The 20159-nt window shown below is 40.5% G+C and overlaps 1 protein-coding gene across 5 annotated transcripts in view; it reads right to left on the bottom strand.

The window, feature by feature from the left end:
• The window catches only part of pfkpa (phosphofructokinase, platelet a), a 28961-nt gene extending 12926 nt beyond the window's left edge, over nt 1-16035 (bottom strand). For 3 of the 5 annotated variants that reach the window (XM_074622659.1, XM_074622658.1, XM_074622656.1), the window contains exons 1-13: nt 15758-16035; nt 11631-11704; nt 10193-10270; nt 9578-9767; nt 8043-8208; nt 7855-7899; nt 7628-7736; nt 6775-6870; nt 5958-6050; nt 3837-3962; nt 2387-2451; nt 2004-2073; nt 684-830 (exon numbers count right to left, since the gene is read on the bottom strand). In XM_074622659.1, the coding sequence (XP_074478760.1) occupies nt 684-830; nt 2004-2073; nt 2387-2451; nt 3837-3962; nt 5958-6050; nt 6775-6870; nt 7628-7736; nt 7855-7899; nt 8043-8208; nt 9578-9767; nt 10193-10270; nt 11631-11704; nt 15758-15851 (1353 nt within the window). In that variant the 5' untranslated portion in view covers nt 15852-16035. Of the gene's footprint in view, nt 1-683; nt 831-2003; nt 2074-2386; nt 2452-3836; nt 3963-5957; nt 6051-6774; nt 6871-7297; nt 7394-7627; nt 7737-7854; nt 7900-8042; nt 8209-9577; nt 9768-10192; nt 10271-11630; nt 11705-15757 lie in introns of all 5 variants that reach the window. The other 2 variants (XM_074622660.1, XM_074622657.1) reach the window with 1 other exon arrangement.
• Between the last annotated feature and the right edge of the window lie 4124 nt (nt 16036-20159).

The following is a 20159-nucleotide window of genomic DNA, read 5'->3' as shown; positions in this document are numbered from 1 at the left end:
GATCCAATATCATCAATGTAAAGTGAAAACATCGATACATATTGTCATCTTTAAGATACGCCTTTATTTTGAAATTCTTAACTGATAGAAAACATTTGCACTTAAACATGAGAGATTTGGCACTTTAATTTAGAAAAACAGGAGGTCTATTTTTATTAAAAAAGTATAGATTGTTTTTCATTTAAATGTCTGGAAGACCCCAGTAATAAAATTGTCAAATCATAATTGAGTTGCTTTTTGTGATTAATATAAATGTAACTGTTTTAAATATACATGAAATATGATATCGCCTCATATTGATCACAGTCCCTTGAATTGATTGGAATCGATATATCGTACCGTGATGAAACTTGTGATTTACGTCCCTTTATTGCACGGCTTTGTTGAATACTCTGTTCTGATTGGTCAATCACAGCGTTTTACGGTCTGTTATTTCTTTATAGCAGACCGTTGCTATGGGCGCAGTTCTGATCTTTTGACTCTGGCGGACCATTTTTGTGTCAAATTATTGATTTCTTAAGTAAGTAGCCGTGAAATAAGTGGGATAATGTTCAGCTAGCGGGTCATTTTTGGACCCCAAACGCCCTTGTACGCCCTGTCGGGGTTTATTTCACAACAATGACCAGCTCGCTGTTCATTATCCCTTACATGTACCAGTATATCAGTGATATTACTGTACCCACCTGTCCATGGGCGAATCCCTCGAACCCATCACTGACAGCAAACATCTTGTGCCCCTCAGAGATGCCCACTCTGACGGCTGAACGGACGGCAGCATTCATGCCCGCTGCAGGGGCGCCAACGTTCAACACCGCCACGTTGAAGTTGCTCTGAGGGCAAAAAATATCAAATGTGACTTAAAATGTTATATCATCACAGTGAATAAAGAGAGTACTGTATGTTGCAGTTGTTGTTGGAGGACAGTTGATGAAGCTCTGCACAGCGAATCAATAACTGGTTTCTGCTCTGCTCTCAGCCACACGCTGGGCCTACAGTGGTCATTATCACAGAGTACAGGGGGGGAGCCAAACCCTGAGGCGAGCTCCACAGCGTGGAGTCTGCCATGCTGCCTCTACACTTCACTGATCTTCAGTCTGAGCTGCCTCCTTTGGAGCCGCAGCAGCAGGCTGCCACAGCTCCTGGCAGGGTTGAACAAGTCATCCCTTAGCGGGGAGCCAGGTGTCATCTGATATCGCTGCATGGCAGGCCAACACTGAGCCACCTGGGGCCCCATGTGAAGCATCTCTCTACAGCTATAGGCTACACAGCACAACAGTTTATTATTAACTAGGCCATTATTACAGGTCACCTTATTTTCCACTTAACAGCAGGAAACAACTGACATCATATATGAGAGATGCCAGCTAGGGGTGTAAGAAAATATTGAAAATATTGACTATTGCGATATTATGTTTTATGATACTGTATCAATTCTCAACGAACACTGTATTGATTGTATTTATATGGTGATGTGATCTTTATACTGTGAGTTTTCCTAAAATTAGATTTTAAAAAATCACAATATATCGCCTTACTTACAGTATCGCAATATATTGAATCGTTACCCCTGTATCATGATACAGTGAGTATCATGAGTATGCCAGCAAAACTAGCATGCTTTAATGCACCTGTTTTCAGAGAAATACTCACATTACTCTATATGGCCAACAGAAATACTTTGCTAAGTACTTTGCTCTGCCTTGTTTTGCCAAGGATACCTCTGAAAATAGCAGCAGCACAGTGCGTCAGCAGCAGTAGCCGAGTCATTATTTGCAGGCAGATCCTTAGGACAGAGTAATAAAATATTAAACATCTTAGTGGTTTGGGGAGGCCAATTCAATTCTCTAAAAGCAACCTGCACTCCAGGCATGCTGGGAAATGCTACTGTATGTGTGAAAACAACAACACCTGCTTGGTGTGTGTCTGTGTGTGAGTGTGTATATTTCCGGCTTGACAACACTGTCACTGTCAAGGAAATGTCCAGATGTTGTGAGGTGACTTACAATGGGCAGTTCGGACTCTGGTTTACGATGAGCCAGCAGTTTGTACGTCCTCAGGTTGTTTTCAAAACTCCTGCAGTAAAACAAAGCACGTGCATTACTTTTTAAAATAACAGAGTCGGGCATTTTCAGTGCTATTTAAATGAAAAGCCACATACGTAATAGAGTCAAAACTGAGGGGTTGTAATTTAAATTATCTGCATCATTATTATTTCCGACTGACTGTATCCTGTCAACAACACACTGGTGGTGTTCTAAATAGCACTGTGATCCACTTTACGTACTACACCTGTCTACAGTAAGCAACATCAAACTGATGTCTTGATCTGGAGTGAAGTGCTGACTTTGGTATATCGGATTGGTTTCCAGCGGGCCGTCAGTCATACCTTCCCCGAAGCTTAACGGCCTCCTCAAACCGTTTCCCGTCCATGGCCCTCTGGACCTCTTGAGTCTGAGGAAAAGAGAGGAGTATTTTCACTGTTTGAATTCAGCATTATTTCACACACACACACACACACACACGCACACACACACACACTGTACTTCCTGTATGTACAAAAATAGAGGCACTTTGTTTAATATATATCAGCTCTGTCGGCATTCATACTGTGATCTTTGAAGCGTCTATTATGACCGTAACAATGCTGAATGTATAGTTGGACTAGCAAGTTTAAAGAGACAGAACAATGCGTCTGTTCCAGCTCCAAACAGAGCTAACATGTAACCTTGTTTTGACCTGTAATAGAAAAATTGCATTCTATTTCTTCTAGGGCAGTCAAAGTTAACAAAATCGTTAACACAAATTAGTTTTTAACGCTACTTCCGATTTTTAGGTTGCAGCAGGGTCAGTTTTAAAGCTAGCTTGTCGAGAAGGAAGTTAAATAACGCTCCAAATTTGCGCTAAATTTTGGCAAGGAAAAACTGGCATTGCCATTTTTAAAGGGGTCACTTGACCTCTGACCTCAAGATATGTGTAAGAAAATGGGTTCTATGGGAACCCACGAATCTCCTTTACAGACATGCCCACTTTATGATAACCACATGCAGTTTGGGACAAGTCATAGTCAAGTCAGCACACTGACACACTGACAGCTGTTGTTGCCTGTTGGGCTGCAGTTTGCCATGTTATGATTTGAGCATATTTTTTATGCTAAATGCAGTACCTGTGAGGGTTTCTGGACAATATTTGTCATTGTTTTGTGTTGTTAATTGATTTCCAATAATAAATATATATATACATTTGTATAAAAGCATATTTGCCCACTCCCATGTTGATAAGAGTATTAAATACATGACAAATCTCCCTTTAAGGTACATTCTGAACAGATAAAAAATATGGGATTAATCGCTATTAACTATGGACAATCATGCAATTCATTTTAATTGATTGACAGCCCTAAATTCTTCACAAAATTTCTAAATAATAGAAAACTGTGGCCTTGAGTTCTGTCAAAATCCGAACATGGTGTGCTAGTTCAACAATAAAGCCTCTTTGTGCGTTTCTATGGAGATGGGTTGCGATTACATCACCATCCAGCAGGCAGTCGTTGCCAATGCTGCCAAATGCTTCAGATAATCATTAACCAGACGTAACTGGCTCTCAAACAATACAACTCTCATGTGAACATTAGCGCCACTTGAGGCCCAATGGGCTGTCATCATTATTTAATGCTCCTCCAACCCCGTCCCCATTGATTCTGCCTCTCTGAGTCGAGCTGAGTCATTTCCTAGTGTTTGTGTTTGCAGTTTCCCTCTCTCCTCAGCTTCCGTAATTTTGTAAATACATGTTTGTGTGTGTGAATGCGTGGCCTGTTTCCAGCCCAATCCGGTGCCTACCATCTGCACACACTCCATCAGAGGCAGCCGCACCGACTGGTTACCGCACAGAGAGACCACGCAGGCCGGCGTGTTAGCTGTGGTCTCCAGAAGAGCGAGAACGGCTTCCACACCCATACGACTGGCCTGTGTGAGCAAACACAGATAAAAATTCATCATCCTCACTAATACAACCTCCTTTTGTTTCACCTGTACACATGTCATGTTTTCTTTAATAACACATTCTTCCCCAAATCCAGACACAGAATTTGAGAAAAAAAATTATTTTTCTCTGCCTCAATTTTGAGTTGGTTTGTGATAAACATGAAGAGATTTGTCACTTGCTGTTGTGATGCTGTGCTTCATGTGCTGAGCCATAGATCTGTTAATGAGCTTAACTTAAAACCTGGAGCCCTTTCTCCTGAGACACACACAGGATTAAACAGGAAATGCTCTGGACACCTGGACCATTCCTACCAAAATACCCCAAATAGAACGCACAGCTAATGTGTACAATGGGTTAAAAGTGTGCACATTTATATAGAGAAATTCTATTATAAAAATGCTACAACTTGTAAAAGGTCAAGCATGTAAATTGTAGTCAAAGAAAGGCAGATAAATCACATCTGACAATGTTGTGGCTCTAAAATCAGAATATAATCAAGTTTCTATTCGGGTTGGAATTAATGATTATTTTCTCAATTAATTGATTAGTTTATAAAATATCAGAAAATAGTGACAAATGCCCATTAAAACTTCCCAAAGCCCTAGGTGATCTATTTAGATAGCATGTTTTTATCCCACCAACAGTCCAAACCCCAAATTTGCGATCATATATGACAAAGAAAAGCATCAATTCCTGATTTTTCAGAAACTACAACCAGCAAGTGTGTTTGGTGTTTTGCTTGAAAGATGAATAATTTCTAGGGCTGTACCAAATAGTTTGAAGTTTTGGAGCTTCATTCATAACGTTGACATTCGCATTCTAAATCATTTTTTTCATGTCTATTCATTCTGTTTAAACCTGGTATTCCTGCACAGCTGCAGATGAATATCAGGCTACACCAATATTATTAGTACCTTACTATTTGTAGAATTAGATTCCAGTAGGATTGTTTCAATATTCATATTTGTTGGCGTTTAGCCTTTCAAAACAACATGCAGTCAAAAAACTGTTTGCTCTCCTGCATGCACCTGTATTAACGAGGCGATCTAGCAGCTGGTTCTCAGCAGGAAACCGATGGATTGCCTACTCCGGGTAGGGAATGAGTCCTTACCCCAAGTGAAGAAGTTTAAGTATCTCGGGGTCTTGTTCGCGAGTGAGGGGACGATGGAACGTGAGATTGGTCGGAGAATCGGAGCAGCAGGGGCGGTATTGCATTCGCTTTACCGCACCGTTGTGACGAAAAGAGAGCTGAGCCGGAAGGCAAAGCTCTCGATCTACCGTTCAATCTTCGTTCCTACTCTCACCTATGGTCAAGAGGGTTGGGTCATGACCGAAAGAACGAGGTCGCGGGTGCAAGCGGCCGAAATGGGTTTCCTCAGGAGGGTGGCTGGCGTCTCCCTTAGAGATAGGGTAAGAAGCTCAGTCATCCGTGAGGGACTCGGAGTAGAGTCCTTGCTCCTTTGCGTCGAAAGGAGCCAGTTGAGGTGGTTCGGGCATCTAGCACGGATGCCTCCTGGGCGCCTCCCTTGGGAGGTGTTCCAGGCACGACCAGCTGGGAGGAGACCACGGGGAAGACCTAGGACTAGGTGGAGAGATTATATCTCTACTCTGGCCTGGGAACGCCTCGGGATCCCCCAGTCAGAGCTGGTTAATGTGGCCCGGGAAAGGGAAGTTTGGGGTCCCCTGCTGGAGCTGTTGCCCCCGCGACCCGATCCCGGATAAGCGGTTGAAGATGGATGGATGGATCTAGCAGCAAGCTAACTGCACCATAAATTACATTTATATAACCACAACAACAAAAAATCTATTTTTTCCCCATTTTTTTAGGGTGATGACATCATAAAATATAACGACAAACATTCAAAGCTTTATTTGAAAACCTCATTAGAAGCGTCATATGTAAAAAAAAAAATGACATTCGGTACAGCCCTACTAAAATGATTAATTAATCGATTATCAAAAAGTGTTGGACCTACCAGGATGCGGTCAAAAGCAGAAGGGGTCCCTCCTCTCTGCACATGCCCCAGGATAGTCACTCGCGTGTCGAAACCCAAGCATTTCACAACAAGCTAGGAGGATAAAATGTGCAGCTCTTAGCAAATCTTGTTATTCCTCTAATGAGAAATACCACTGTAAATCTAATTAATGGATCCTTTATGTGAAATGATACACATTTATCTCATGCGTATTAGTAGTACAGGTAAATGTGAAATTCTACCTGCAATACAACTATACTGTGAAACAAATGTGAAACATACATACATACATAAACGAACAGGCACATCACACAATGAAACACAGTAGAAAAGCTGTAGAGAAGGGGAAACAGCAAAGCACAAGCAAGCCATTCTAATTTTTCAGTCATTTTTCAGCTCTCATACTGGACATCACAGAGGATCCCACAAGCGGGAAGGGCTAAATGAAATGATGAGACTCTCGAGTACTGTACTAGAAAACAAAATGCTTGAAATGTTTGCCTTCAAATGTGACACAGTTAGTGCAGGGTCGTGGCAAAAACATATTCAATACAACTATGTGTGAGGCTAGTTGGAAATAAATGACATTTTGGGTGTGTGAGGTTTAGTGAGGGTGTCCGCTCAGAGTGTTGCTGCAGCAGCAGTAGTAGTAGTATCGTGACAGCCATCTTACCAAAACTAGAGAGTGTGTCTGATAGAGCAACTCCAGAAACACAGCAACAGAGTCAAAGCCACACCAGGGCAGCAGTACAGTAGTAGAGGTCATACAGGAGGCAGTCCACTTGCCAACACGTTTACACCAAAGCTCTGTACTTACATTCTTGATATAGTCAGTGGTAATGGGCGTGTTGCTACGATCAATCGCGCCTTCGGCTACAATTATGATATTCAGCCTTTTCATCCCTGCTCGGTTCTACAAGGAGGGGTGGTGGAGAGACGACATGACAGAAAAACTGAGACTGTGGCTGCGACGTGGGCTTTCAGAAGCACGGGCGACCAGACGAGGCTCACAGCCGGGGAGGGAGCTGACAATATATTCTTTCAGGTCATTGCAGCTTGTGTTTGCACTTTGTAATCAGCAATATCCTGCCAACCTTATTGCTCGTCATCGCTGCATTATTGTGGACTTAGCATGCGGCGTCATGGTTTTCTTATCAGGAGGCAGGATGGATCTTTTTTTTTTCCCCCACTCACATTAGCATCCTGTTAGATATTCTGGTGCCAATTATCATAGCAAGAAAAACTGTAATACAGAGCATTTTGTGACTCAGAAAGACTGATTTCCATCAGTCGGGTCTCCATGCTTCTGGCTTCCCCTTTCTTTGCACTCAGGTACTCACATCCTTGACTAAACCAGAGGTTATAGGATTCCCGTGCCTGTCAATGGCTCCCTCTGCAACTATGATTATGTTCAGCCTTGTGCCCCTGGAACGGGTCTGAATCACAGAACAATGGCATGTTTCCAAAGCAGAGAAAAAAGATAATAAGACTCCAGATGACTGAGACTAAACACTTTCAGTCTTCTCTGATAAAAAAAAAAAGTCAGGATCCTTGTAGAAAAACAGAAAAGTTGTGCAGATTAATAACAGCATTGTCATTTTAAATGCATTATATAGCATCGACACTGGTACGATATTGTTCACTGTGGGGAACAAATAGGATTGTGTTACCGCAGACAGTTTCTGACACATCTTGTCCTCCCAGCCGTCCTCTGGGGGCATCTCGGGGATCAACACCCAGTCGGCTCCGCAAGCCAGGGCGCTCACCAAGGCCAGGTAGCTGTGATAAAACACACAGACACAACACTGTGTATATAAACAGATGTGATAACAGTCTGTCACTGCCACAGGAATTATGTTTTTGGATCTGCTATTGGGTTTATCAAATGCATTCTTACCCACAATGTCTGCCCATGACCTCTAACACAAATGTTCTCTGGTGACTGAAAGATCAGAACAGAAAAATATGACTTAGCAGCGCTTTTGAGTAATACAGCATCAGACTGAAGAACAGACATTTGAAAGGTGATGCTGAATGGAGCTGAAATCAGCTTAAACATATGTGTTGCTGCTGTTCTATCTCCACCTCTGTGCAGTTGTCATAATTGCGTCCACCACTTCGATGATTCTGTGCAGAGCCGAGTCGGTGCCGATTGTCATGTCGGTTCCGCAGAAGTCGTTGTCGATGGAGCCGACCATCCCTACGATGTGAAGGGCCGAATACTTCTGGACGGCATCAGCTTCGATCAGGCCTGAAAGGGATCAGGAGGTTTGGGTTGAACCGGTGCCCCCCTTCTGTGTTTTACAGTGTATTTCTACACTGATTCAAGCAGGTTACTCTCACAGCTTGTTGTCAAAATATAACAGCATGAGCAGCAATGGAAACTGCTGAGCTCAGGGAACAACCTAAACAGTCATTTACTGTAAGAAACAAACCCCTTCAGATTATAAACTCATGTTTTCACTGACTATTTGACCTCATCCCGATTTTGCATGCTGAAGATTATTTCAAGAATTTAAGGTGGTATAAAAGGGTTGTTTATGGCAACTCCACTTGAAGCAAAAGTGAGCGCCTTTTATTAAAAATGAATGTTAATGAGGAGCATCTGCTAGTGAGAAAGAGTGTGAAAAAAGAATCCCATATTTTGACTTATAGCAGAGCACGACCTAAAGTTTATTAACAGTTTTTTTTTTAGAAGATGACATGACATGCACCTATGTTTGTGTGCAAACAAAATGAAGAGGACGGGTTTCATATAGAAAGCAGACAGTTTTATGCCAGAATAACAATGGAGAGAAAAAACAGCACAGCAGTGATAGGAAAGCTTATAGACGGTGATCTAATAGAGAGAGTATGGGAGGATGTGGGCTGTGTGAAATATCTAACCTACAAACAAAAATGTCTGCTAATATTGGCGGGTGTAGCAGAGAGTCAGTATGAAAACAAAATCTTTATGTGACCAATGTGGTTACTAACAGCCCCGCATGCAGTTACTGCAGGGGTTTTTCAGCAGATGGAGGACACCCTAAATTAAAGAGGACCTATTATGCTTATTTTCAGGTGCATACTTGTATTTTGGGTTTCTACTAGAACATGTTGACATGCTTTAATGTTCAAAAAACACTTTACTATTCTCATACGGGCTGTGCTGCAGCACCTCTTTTCACCCTCTGGCTGAAACGCTCTGTTTGAGCTCCTGCCCCCTCGCTCCCGAAAAGCCAAGTCTGTTCTGATTGGTCAGCTGGTCCACTGTTGTGATTGGTCAACCAAAACCAAACTCTTTGGACTCCGCTCCAGCTCCGCTCTAACTAGCTTTGTTTGAGGGCGTGCCAAACTAGCCATTATGCAAATGTGTTCCAGTACTTGGTGACATCACCATGTTACGAACGAAAAAGGCGGGACTTCAAGCAATGCATTTCAGGCAGTTCAGGAGCAGTGTTTCTGTGGGGGAGAGGAACTCCCTGTGGCGTGGACTTTGGGATTTGTAACTTTGCAGACCTTTTACATGCACAAAAAAACTATATAACACACTAAAAGAAAGGGGAAAGAAACATAATAGGTCCCCTTTAAGAAAATAGCATGAAGGTAAAGCAAAGAGGTGACTCATCTTTCCTACGTACCTTGCTCCTGCAGCTCCGCCAGCAGCCCGCTCCATTCCTCCCTGAAGAGGTTGGCTCCCGTCAGACTGCCGTCTCCACCGATCACGCACAGGTTGGTGATGCCCTGCTGCACCAGGTTGTGAGCTGCCTTCAGGCGTCCCTCGTGGGAGCGAAACTCTTTACAGCGGGCGCTGCCGATAACAGTCCCACCCTGATGGCGACAAGTGTCAACATTTCTTCAGCCTAATACACTCTCTTTTTCCTGTGACTTTAAGTCACTCAACTTCCTTTTTACTACTCAGTTCTGTGTACTTGGTGCAGTATGGTGTTAAGTGTCTTGCTTGAGGACCCTTGACAAGAGTAAACAGCTGATGAACACACGCTGGCTGCTGGGATGACCTCTCTGACCAGAGAGGTCTTTCCTCTTGAATGCCCTGCTCTCTGTGGACTAATACTAACTTTGAAAACAGTTTCATTTGACGTACTGTAATATTAAAAGTTTGAAAGTCATTGTATTTTTATTTTAGAATGTTAAGACCTGGAACAGAAACTCCCAGACGAGGGAGCTGTTTCTAGAGCCCGACTGTACAGTGATTGCATTAGATGCGTGGAATGCTGCCCATGATAATTACTCACCACTTGTAGCATGCTGGAGACACTTTCCCATGTGGCTTCCACTATGTTCTCTCCACCGTCCACCATGCCTTGATATCCCTGATTAAAAAAGAGGAAGCATCTTAGTAAATAAATACAAGAGATTACCAAACAGATAAGACTTAAATACAATATTTGGTGATATCACGAAGTCTGCCACGACACAATTTTGATTTGATTCAATTCAGGGGCCTGCGATCAATGTGAGAGGATATCATATGCCTATTTCACACAATCAGTTACAGGGCTCTGTAGGGAACGAGATGCGCTTGGACAGAAATAGGAATTTCAAAATAAAGGCGTATCTTTAAGATGATGATACGTATCGTTGTTTTCACTTTGCATTTTGATGATCATTGAATTAATATATCAATCCAGATCGATGTATTGCTGCAACCTTATGCAATACCAAAGAAAAGTACAAATGCGTAATAGTGAAACTCAAGAATGTAACATGCATGGTTTAAGATTTGTCCATCCTCATACAGTGTTCTGCAGAAGCGTGCAGGAGAACACAGAGTGCTGTGGTACCTGAGTGGGAGGGGAGTTTCATACGAGGCATCTGCTAAAGCCGCAAGTTAGTTATGTAACAACGCTCTGAGCGAAGGAGGTCCATGACATGCACAGATGTGCAGGGATCACACAGGATGAGCAAGCAGAGCAGAGCAGAGCACGGGCCTTCGCCAAAGCTCCTCTAACATCTGCTACTGTATATGAAAATAAACATCCCTGTATATGTAGACCAGGATACGTGACTGAAGTGCAGCCGTCCCTTCATGAAATGTATTAATCTGAATTCTGAAACACTTGTCTGCTTCCGGTATCTTTGACATTGAGTTGCTAAAAAATATATTTCTCATTTGTTTTATTTATTTATCCTTTATCTAACCAGAGTCCTATTAAGATACAATATCTCTTCTGCTAGGGAGTCTTGGTCAAGGTGGTTGGCAAGTAAAATAGTTTCAGATATGACTACAGTCAGGGACAGATAACTTCATAAATAAAAAAAAAAACAAGTACAAACGAGGACAAATAACATTACAATGAAAAACATAACAAAACACAACAACAGGCAGAAAAAATACAGGAATCAGAAGCTAAAATAATCAAGACAAATGAATGACATTAAAGCAACTACATTGTTCTGTAAAAACAGAGGGTAAAGATTTCAACTTTAGTGTGCCTTGCAGCTCGTTCAGCTCTACCTCTGCTGTGTTTAAAAAAAGTTTCATAATTACACATTTTACCATGTGTGTTATGCATAAAAGGTATGCTAAAATGCATTTTAAAATGTGCAGGTATTGTTATGTAGAGGTGATGTGGCTGCTGCTCACATTTTCCCACTTCTACAGCATAAAATAAACTTTGAGCAGTGGCAAAAAAAGGCCTTAACAATGATCATCACAAAGTATGGGCTCACCTCATGAATGAAATAAACTTTTGCTCCAACATATAACCCCATTCGAACCACGGCACGTACAGCAGCATTCATCCCTGAAAAAAAAAACAATAAAGAATACCAAAAAGTAGTATTGACAATAAAACAACATTGTGTTTTAATCCAGAGATGAGCAGAGTCAATTTTTAAGAGGGAAAACACATGTTTCAACTGTAAAATCATTGTAAAACCCTGATTAGAATGGCTGTTTCACAGTTATTGCATGGATCTTTATTTCATCTCTGTCACAAAGAAGTGCAGCAGTAAAACTTTACTTCCCTCTCTCTAATGTGTCTTAAGTGAAAGACAATGTGTCTTTAAGTGCAGCGGCCTATCTGTGTTTACACTGCTATCTGTGGCTTGGGCCGCATTTTTTTCTCACCACGGTATACTGCCATTTTTGGTCAGACTGTTTCTCAGCTCCTCCTACAGCCTTCCAGTTATTTGTGGTTAGTCCAAGTGAACTCAGTAACCAATAAGGTGCCGCTCTGTGACTTGAATGTCAATGACAAGTTAGCTTAAACACTGACAGTGGGGAATAATGGGTAATGCTTTACCCAGAGCGGGCGGACAGAAACTTGGCTGACTGTCGGAGGTATAAACAAGAGAAGAAAGGGCTGAGTTTCCTTTCTCTGCACAAACACTGCAGATCTAATGACAGCCAAGTAGAGCTGTTACTAAGCAACACAAAGGTTCAGGCCAGTGGGGCAGTGGAGAAGACAGCACTGAAAGTGAAAAGACAGTGAAATGTAAACTATACTGGGAAATAAAAACTCTTCGGAAATGAGTGTTTTTTCCTACAGCCACAGAACAACAAAGCACCCATAATCATTAGGGACCAACTATTCACCATACTGTCCAGTGTAACGGCCCGTGACCTCCCGTCTCATTACATAACTGTGTTCAAATGAACAGCATGGTGTAATCACAGTAGGAGATGACAGAAAGGTTTAGAGACTGAGAGAACGGACAAAGAAAGAATGTGAATTAGAAAGACAGAGGTCAAATTTAAAAAGTATCCCAAAAAATGTATCGTTCATGTTTCTTGTGGAGCTTTGAGGTCTTTATCAAAGCTCAAAGTCACCAAGTTTGTCCTTCTCATTCTGCATAACTGACACTTTCTCATGCAGAGTGAGGGAACAGACCAAGCCAAGGCCACACAATGCCCTCTGACACTGACATTCAGTTCCTGTCATGCATGCTACTGCCTCACTTGGTTGCACAGGGGCCAACTCCATGTTTTTTTTGTTTTTTTCCTGTGTGTATGTGTTCATGTGTGTTTTAAAAGTGAATTCTAATTCCAAAGCCACCCACCAATGATCGATACGTTTGTCCTGAACCAAAGAGAGCCATAATGTCCATATCGTGGCTGGCAAATTACCGTTAAGTGCGGAAAACTGCAGTGCTGTTTCAAGCTACAACGACAACATCTCCAAGTTGACCTCCCCCACATGCCTTTTTCACGAAAGACCTTTAGACACGTCCCAGTAGGCAAAGCACAGGTGTAAACAATAAAATGTATGATGGCTGAATTCCATTCAGCTGCTTCCGTTTGCATGGTGCAAGTTGACTTACTGGGACACTTGAATAGAACAGAGCCATCGTTAAAGTTATTAGCAACACCTGTGCTTTTCCTACAGAAAAGGGAGTGTTATTATGGGGTCGTGTTTACCGTGTTCACGAGAAGAGTCCATATAAATGCCCCCCTCTTGTGGTATTCACGACTGGAAAGTTTCTGAAGGCTCCGTGTTTACGTATTTTGACGCATTTGTTAAAGTTGTCAGAAATGGCGGAGCCCATGGAAGCTCATTTTTTGGTGCACAATAAGTTAATATATTGTAATTTTAGTTGTATATTGTTTTTCTTCATAATTTTATTATATGTCTGAAGAAAATGTTGATATTCCCAACTGCCTCATCTTTTCCCGTCATTATGCCTTTGCATTTACTGCATTATGTTACCCACTTACTCGTTTGTTAAATTGTTAGCCTCTGTGGCTTCTAGACGCCGACAGTAACATTAATATTGCCGTTGCTTAGCAGCGGTGTTCTCACGACTTAACCACTTGAACGCCAAGCATATTGTGTACACGACTTTCCACGTTGTAAACACAAGCTCACGAGTTTCATTTGAAGAATCAATTAGTGACTCAGTACAGGAAAATCTGGTTATTAACATATATATTCTTTCTATCTTAGATTGAATAGAGTTTTACTATGTTAGATATTAAAAAAAACGAGTATTAAGATGGATTTAATCAAGTTTATTCTATTACTTAATAATAGTATAACTGATCAGAATGGCACTGGCTGTCTAGAGGAAACACCGAAGTCTGTGAGTGATCACAGAGAGCCAGCAACATATGAGGTCACCATTTCTGACAGCTGTCGTCAGAAAATTAGACCCCATTCTACCTATCTTTTATTTTTATTTTAGAGTTTTGTTAATACATCTTTAAATTAAAAATATTAAATTACATTTATGTTTTTTAACAATTTAGTTTTGTGTGTTTTCTCTGTCACATAGTTGCCTCATTTATTATCCAGGACAGGTACAGCGGGGTCACACTGGTGCTGACCTCATGTGTTGATGCTGGCTCTCTGCGGTCACCGATTACGGTGGTCACAGATTTCAGTATAACACTCTTAACCAAAAACATAAGCCATAACATCTTCAATGCTTCAACATGTTACAGCTACACAAAGCTATATTGACTTTCAACATTAAAGGTCCCATTTTATGCTCATTTTCAGATTCATACTTGTATTTTGTGTTTCTACTACAACATGTTTACATTCTGTAATGTTAAAAAAAAACTTTATTTTCCTCACGCTGTCAGCCTGAACATGACTGTATCTAAAACATGCCTGTATCTAAAACGCTCAGTTTTAGCGCATTTTGACGGAATTGCAACAGAATTGCATTGCTAGGCAACAGCTTGGGTCCGTGTGTACTTCCTGTCAGCTGATGACATTCACAAACACTGCAACCACGGCCTATGGAAAGGAGGCTAGGTCAGGCGTCATCAACGCGCCATATCTCGGGGGGTATAACACATGCGCAGTAAAATCTGGCCTGCACTCGCCGAAATTGAGCCAATCGCAAAGCACGACCGCAGTTTCAGTTACACTGCGCATGCATTATACCTCATACCCCAAGACCAGTGTCCCAGCCTCCTTCCATAGGCCTTGACTGCAACCAGGAATAAACTGGAACACATTTAGAATGTTTACGTTTAAAATTGTGTCAAGGGTCTAAATAGGGTCTCATTTGTGACATCACAAATGGGCAGAAATCCTGACAGATTGTTTCAAACGCAGAGTTTCTGAATACGGGCTGTGTGTATTTCCCTGTAGATTGAGCGTTTTGATACTTACGCAGTATTTATATAGGACTTAAGCCTGCTTTAAAATAAAAATACATGAAAATCTTACTTTTTTATAATATGGGACCTTTAAGTTGCAGTAGCCATTCTGTGTATATAATAAACTATTTTTTTAATGCTAAACTAATAGCACTTATGACAGTAGTGATTTACATTGTGCTGGTAGGTGTGTATAATAGTGTCTCAATCAAATGAGGAGGCAAGCAGTTGATCACGCGACCAGGGTTTCCTCTGTGACGCACCACTGGGAGAGATGTCTGCAGCTCATCACGTACACAGGATACAGACATCATCCCACCATTCACCCTTATTAGAGGCTGCTGACTAACTACAACATCACATCTCATTCACTCAACATAAAGTCCGTGTTGTGAAAGATACTGTGCAGCTTCTATCCCCTGTTGTCAGCTGCTGCTTGTTGGTACACGTCGAGCAGCTCAACCCGCAGTGCAGTGGCCTCTATGACGGCCACTGCTTAACGACCAACACGCCACCAAATCAATGGAAGTGATGCTGTTAGCGAGTTACCCGGATGTGTCATGTTAGCATGCTTCCTCAATGAATGGTGGTAACCTTGTTATACATTTAACAGCTGTATTATATGAATTAAAGCCTCGCCGCTTCACCAGCACTACAGCATCACACAGTGACACAGTTCAGTGTGTTTCCCTCCTCTGCGGCCCTGTCCACACTGACTCACTGACACATGAAAGAGTCTCTTTACCTTGAGCATCTCCTCCGCTCGTCAGCACCGCGATGGCTTTGCCGGCTCCCGACAGGTTCTCAAAGAAGATCTTCTTACTGTCTGGCTGCGCCATGTTCACAGCGGGTTTAGGTTGTATATATTCCCAGTCCAATTCCAGATAAAACAATAATACACCGGCACCGCAACAGTGTTAAATGGTGCTGTAAAGGATGAAGGGCACCAGTCCGCCCCCTGCCTCTCTACCTCTAGTCCTCTAGTCCTGCCCGCTATGCTGCTCTCCTTCTGCCCGCTCTAGTGATGTGTCGTCAAGAACGAGCCGGTTCAAAGAGCCGACTAATGTTTTTTCAATATTATATTTAACGTTTTTTTGTTCATTTTGAAACAACAGAACAAACGTTCACAAACGTCCCCAATAATAATATTCTCGGTACAAAGAAACTTAATAAACTTAATATTAATAAAAATAAGCCAGTATAGATACAGGAAAAACATATATACAAAAAATAAATATATAAGTAAAAAGAATATAAACAAGTAAAAGAAATAAAACGTAAAACAATAAAATAAAATCTATTTATGTATACATAAATATACTGTATACATATATACATACATTCACATATACGCACACGCAGTATATACACATACAAAAACACATACATATAATCAAGAGCCGGCTCTTTTAAGTGAACGATAAGAGCCGGTTCCCATCCGAGAGCCGTTTTTTTCGTGTTTTTCTCTTTTTTCATTAATTAATTCAAGGCAGAATGATAGGACGATCTTCTCTGCGCCACGGGCACTCCATGCACTGACTGTGACTGAATGTTGTGTTTTTTAATGTTATAAAACATTTGAGGTCGTGACGTGCCGTTTCTCGAATCGCGCCGCCACGCTACCAGAATGCATTGCGCGGCTGCTTACATAGACATTGAATGTGGAGCGTGGAAAGCACGGAGCCTGTGGACACGTACCATAAGAGCCGGCTCCTGTCAGAGAGACTTTTTTTGCATTTTTTTTTGCGGGGGTGGGGGTGCGCGGCGCTGACGGTCTACAGGTACAGAGCAGGAGGGATTGACAAGATGATTGACAGTCGGAAACGAAGCAGCATGTAAAAATTATGATATTCTGGAAATTTTAAGGTTTAGTATAATTAAATTGAAAATATTTAAGTAATATATGTGAACACATACTAATCATAGGTCAAAACAGCGCTAAATTTGGCTGAATTATAAAAGGCAGAAGTGGTAAAACGAAGAGCCGTTTGGGAGCCGAAAGAGCCGGCTCTTCTTGGTGAGCTGAGCCAAATGATCTGGCTCACTGAAAAGAACCGAAATTCCCGTCACTACTCTGTTGCGCATCTATTCGTCGATTTGCATAGAGTGACCTCGGGAAGAGTGATTGACGTGGCCGTGAGCCAATCAGAGCTCGGTTTAAGAAGGCTTCCTTTGATTTTAAACCAATGGGAAGAGACGTAAAGTATAAGTGGGCGGAGCAGACAGTAGGAGGCTGCCTGCGTGGATCCCAGCTCTCAGGGATGTAGTTGAGGGTAAATCTACCTAAACTAAGATTAGTTTACTAAAATTCCTCGTAAGTAGTCCGTGATAGGTCTCCTGGAAGCATCTGGAAGCAGGCCACATTGTTGCCTAATAAATTCAGCACTCCGTGTTTAAAAGTCGAGAGTTTGGCTCGATTTTTGCACTTTGAAACTCTGATTTTTTATAACTTGAGTCAAAGGCAATCCTACAATATTGTAATAACAACCAAAATATGCTTTCACTGATGATACTTTTTTTGCAAGTTAAATTTATATTTCCCAAAACTCTAAAACTGTTTGCACACTGGCAATATGTGCACTATCTGTTTATATATGTTCATTTTTGTTTATATTATATTGGTAGAATTTCATTTTTTTTGTTCTTATTTTATTTTAACGTTTTTATCTATTCTTTTGTTATTATACTGTTTAACTTACACCCACAAAACCAAAGCAAATTCCTAGTTACCTCTTACAGCTGGCAACAAAGACGATTCTGATTCTGATTCTGAATTACTGTCTGTGCATATTTGTGCAATGAAACAACATGTATTGTTGTATTGTAGACTACATACTTGCAAATTTCCCCACTGCGGGACTAATAAAAGAATATGTTATCTAACGGTACGATAACATTTCATAACCTTTCATTATTACTGTTGCGTTAACGAGAAGAGATGAGAGGCTATGGGCAGCGGTGGAGGAAGTATTCTGATTGTTTCCTTAAGTAAAAGTACAAATACAACACTGTAACAATACTCTGACTGTAACAAGTAAAAGTCCTGCTTTGAAAATGTTACTTAAGTAAAAGTATGTAAGTATAATCAGGAAAATTTAATTCAATTATTAAAAGTAAAAGTACTATTATATATTATATCGTGAGATTATTATTGCATGCATTAATGTAAAAGTGGGATTTTACTGTTGTAGGTGGTTGAGGTGGAGCTCATTTTGAACTATTAACTAATGATTATTTTCATTATGGATTAATCTGCTAATTATTTTCTCCATTAATCAATTGATTGTTTGGTTTGTAAACATAGTGAAGGAAAATAGTTAGAAATTATGTCACAATTACGCAGAGACCAAGGTGACCTTCAGAATGTTTGTTTTGTCCAACTAACAGTTCAAACTTCAACATTACTAAAAATATATATATTAAAATTATTATAATAATTGATAGTAAAATCAGCAAATCTTCACATTTGAGAAGTTTGAACCATGAACATTTTTTGTACAAAACAATTATCAAAAAAGATGCTGAGTCAAACTCTTCATACGTTTTCTGTGCAAAAATCTTAATTTGTAGTATAAGTAGCTCTCAAGTAGTCTCCCAAAGGAAATGGAGTTTGATTTTTTGTTTTTTGTTTTTTGTTTTCGCTTATAATAAAGCTCTGATTGAGGACACAGTCAGATAGATTCATTGTTAGATATGGACTTGATCTCAGGCTGATTGGATAAAATCTAAGTTTACAGAGGTAAAAATATGAATGAATGAATGAAAATGATATGTTGGCAAAGTCTCTTACATAATTATCTGCAAATATAATATAATTTAAATAATATATAGTTTTAGCCATATTGTGTTCCCATACATCTCAAATATATAGAATAAGGAGATATTATTTGTAAACACATGTTGTGTTGACTCAGTGATCTGTAGTCGGCCTAATAAGCATTGAATCTTGCAGGCTACTAATAAGAGGTGATTGAGGTGATTAGGAATCAGTGGTGAATGGGAGATTTGAATGTTGTGACCACCACAACACACTGCAGCAGGTTACATGGACCACTTCCACACAGAAACTTTGTTACAGTGTAGCAGTGTTACATCCTTGAACACAGTGTTGTAATGCAAAAAAATAAGTGGCAACAAAATAAAAAACTATGCACATTGTTATCAATTATTTCCCCTGGCCTTTTAAAAAGTGTGTAAAAAGCACTCTACAAAGAACGATTATTATTATTATTATTAGTGCTGTTATAATTATACAATATAATTTACCTTGGGCATATTGAGTAGGAATAGTTGTGTTTGTTTTGCTGTATTCATGTGTTTTGACTGTGTGATGTTTATTCTCTTTTTTTTGTATGCTTGTACAGTTTGCTGATTCAGTTCCCCCATGAGTTTGACACTTTTTTTAAATTAAAATGGACTTTTTGTTGATTTCCTCATTATGATTTTTGCCCGAGGGTCACACTTCACCAACCTCTACTTGTAACTGTATTACTGAAACTACCCACTGTATCCTTCTTCGATGAGTGAAATGGAAGTGGTCTCATTATAATTAGGCCTAAAAGCCTAAAGCTGAGTATGACCTCCATTTCCCCAAAAGCTAACATATTCAGAGAGCCAGCCTGCTTGTTGGTAGTACATGATAAGACTTGCTGTGGTCTTAGCTTTGGCCTTACTGCCTTATTATACAGTGAATTTGCTCATAATCCCTCCTGACAAACATGAGACATGCAATGCAAACATGCAAACTTGGATATCAGTACTCAGTTTAGATTTTGTTTCTGTCTCCATCCAGTGGCATGAAGAACAAATTACAGGCACAGATACATTAAACTTCATCAACCAAAGGCAAAATACACTATTGTCTTCTAGAATTAAACTGAGATCGTATGTTCAAGAGCTTTTTACCTTACCAAAGATATTTTATTCAAACACAATATGAGTATGTATTGACAGATATGGAAGCCTATTTGGTAGTTGTCATCCAAAAAGTTAGTCATCATCACCATACCTGTTTCAAACAGGTTTCAATTCCGGTTATTATAAGTCTCTGACAACATTATGGAAAGTGTCCAGACACATCTAGTGCAAGAATTACTCTATTCATTCATATTGAGACTGATCTAAATAGGGTAACTGTGAAGAGGATC

Source organism: Sebastes fasciatus, chromosome 21, assembly GCF_043250625.1.
Source record: "Sebastes fasciatus isolate fSebFas1 chromosome 21, fSebFas1.pri, whole genome shotgun sequence".
In the NCBI taxonomy this organism is placed as follows: Eukaryota; Metazoa; Chordata; class Actinopteri; order Perciformes; family Sebastidae; genus Sebastes; species Sebastes fasciatus.
The sequence above is the reverse complement of the archived record's forward strand: the minus strand, read 5'-3'. Positions and strand labels throughout refer to the sequence as shown.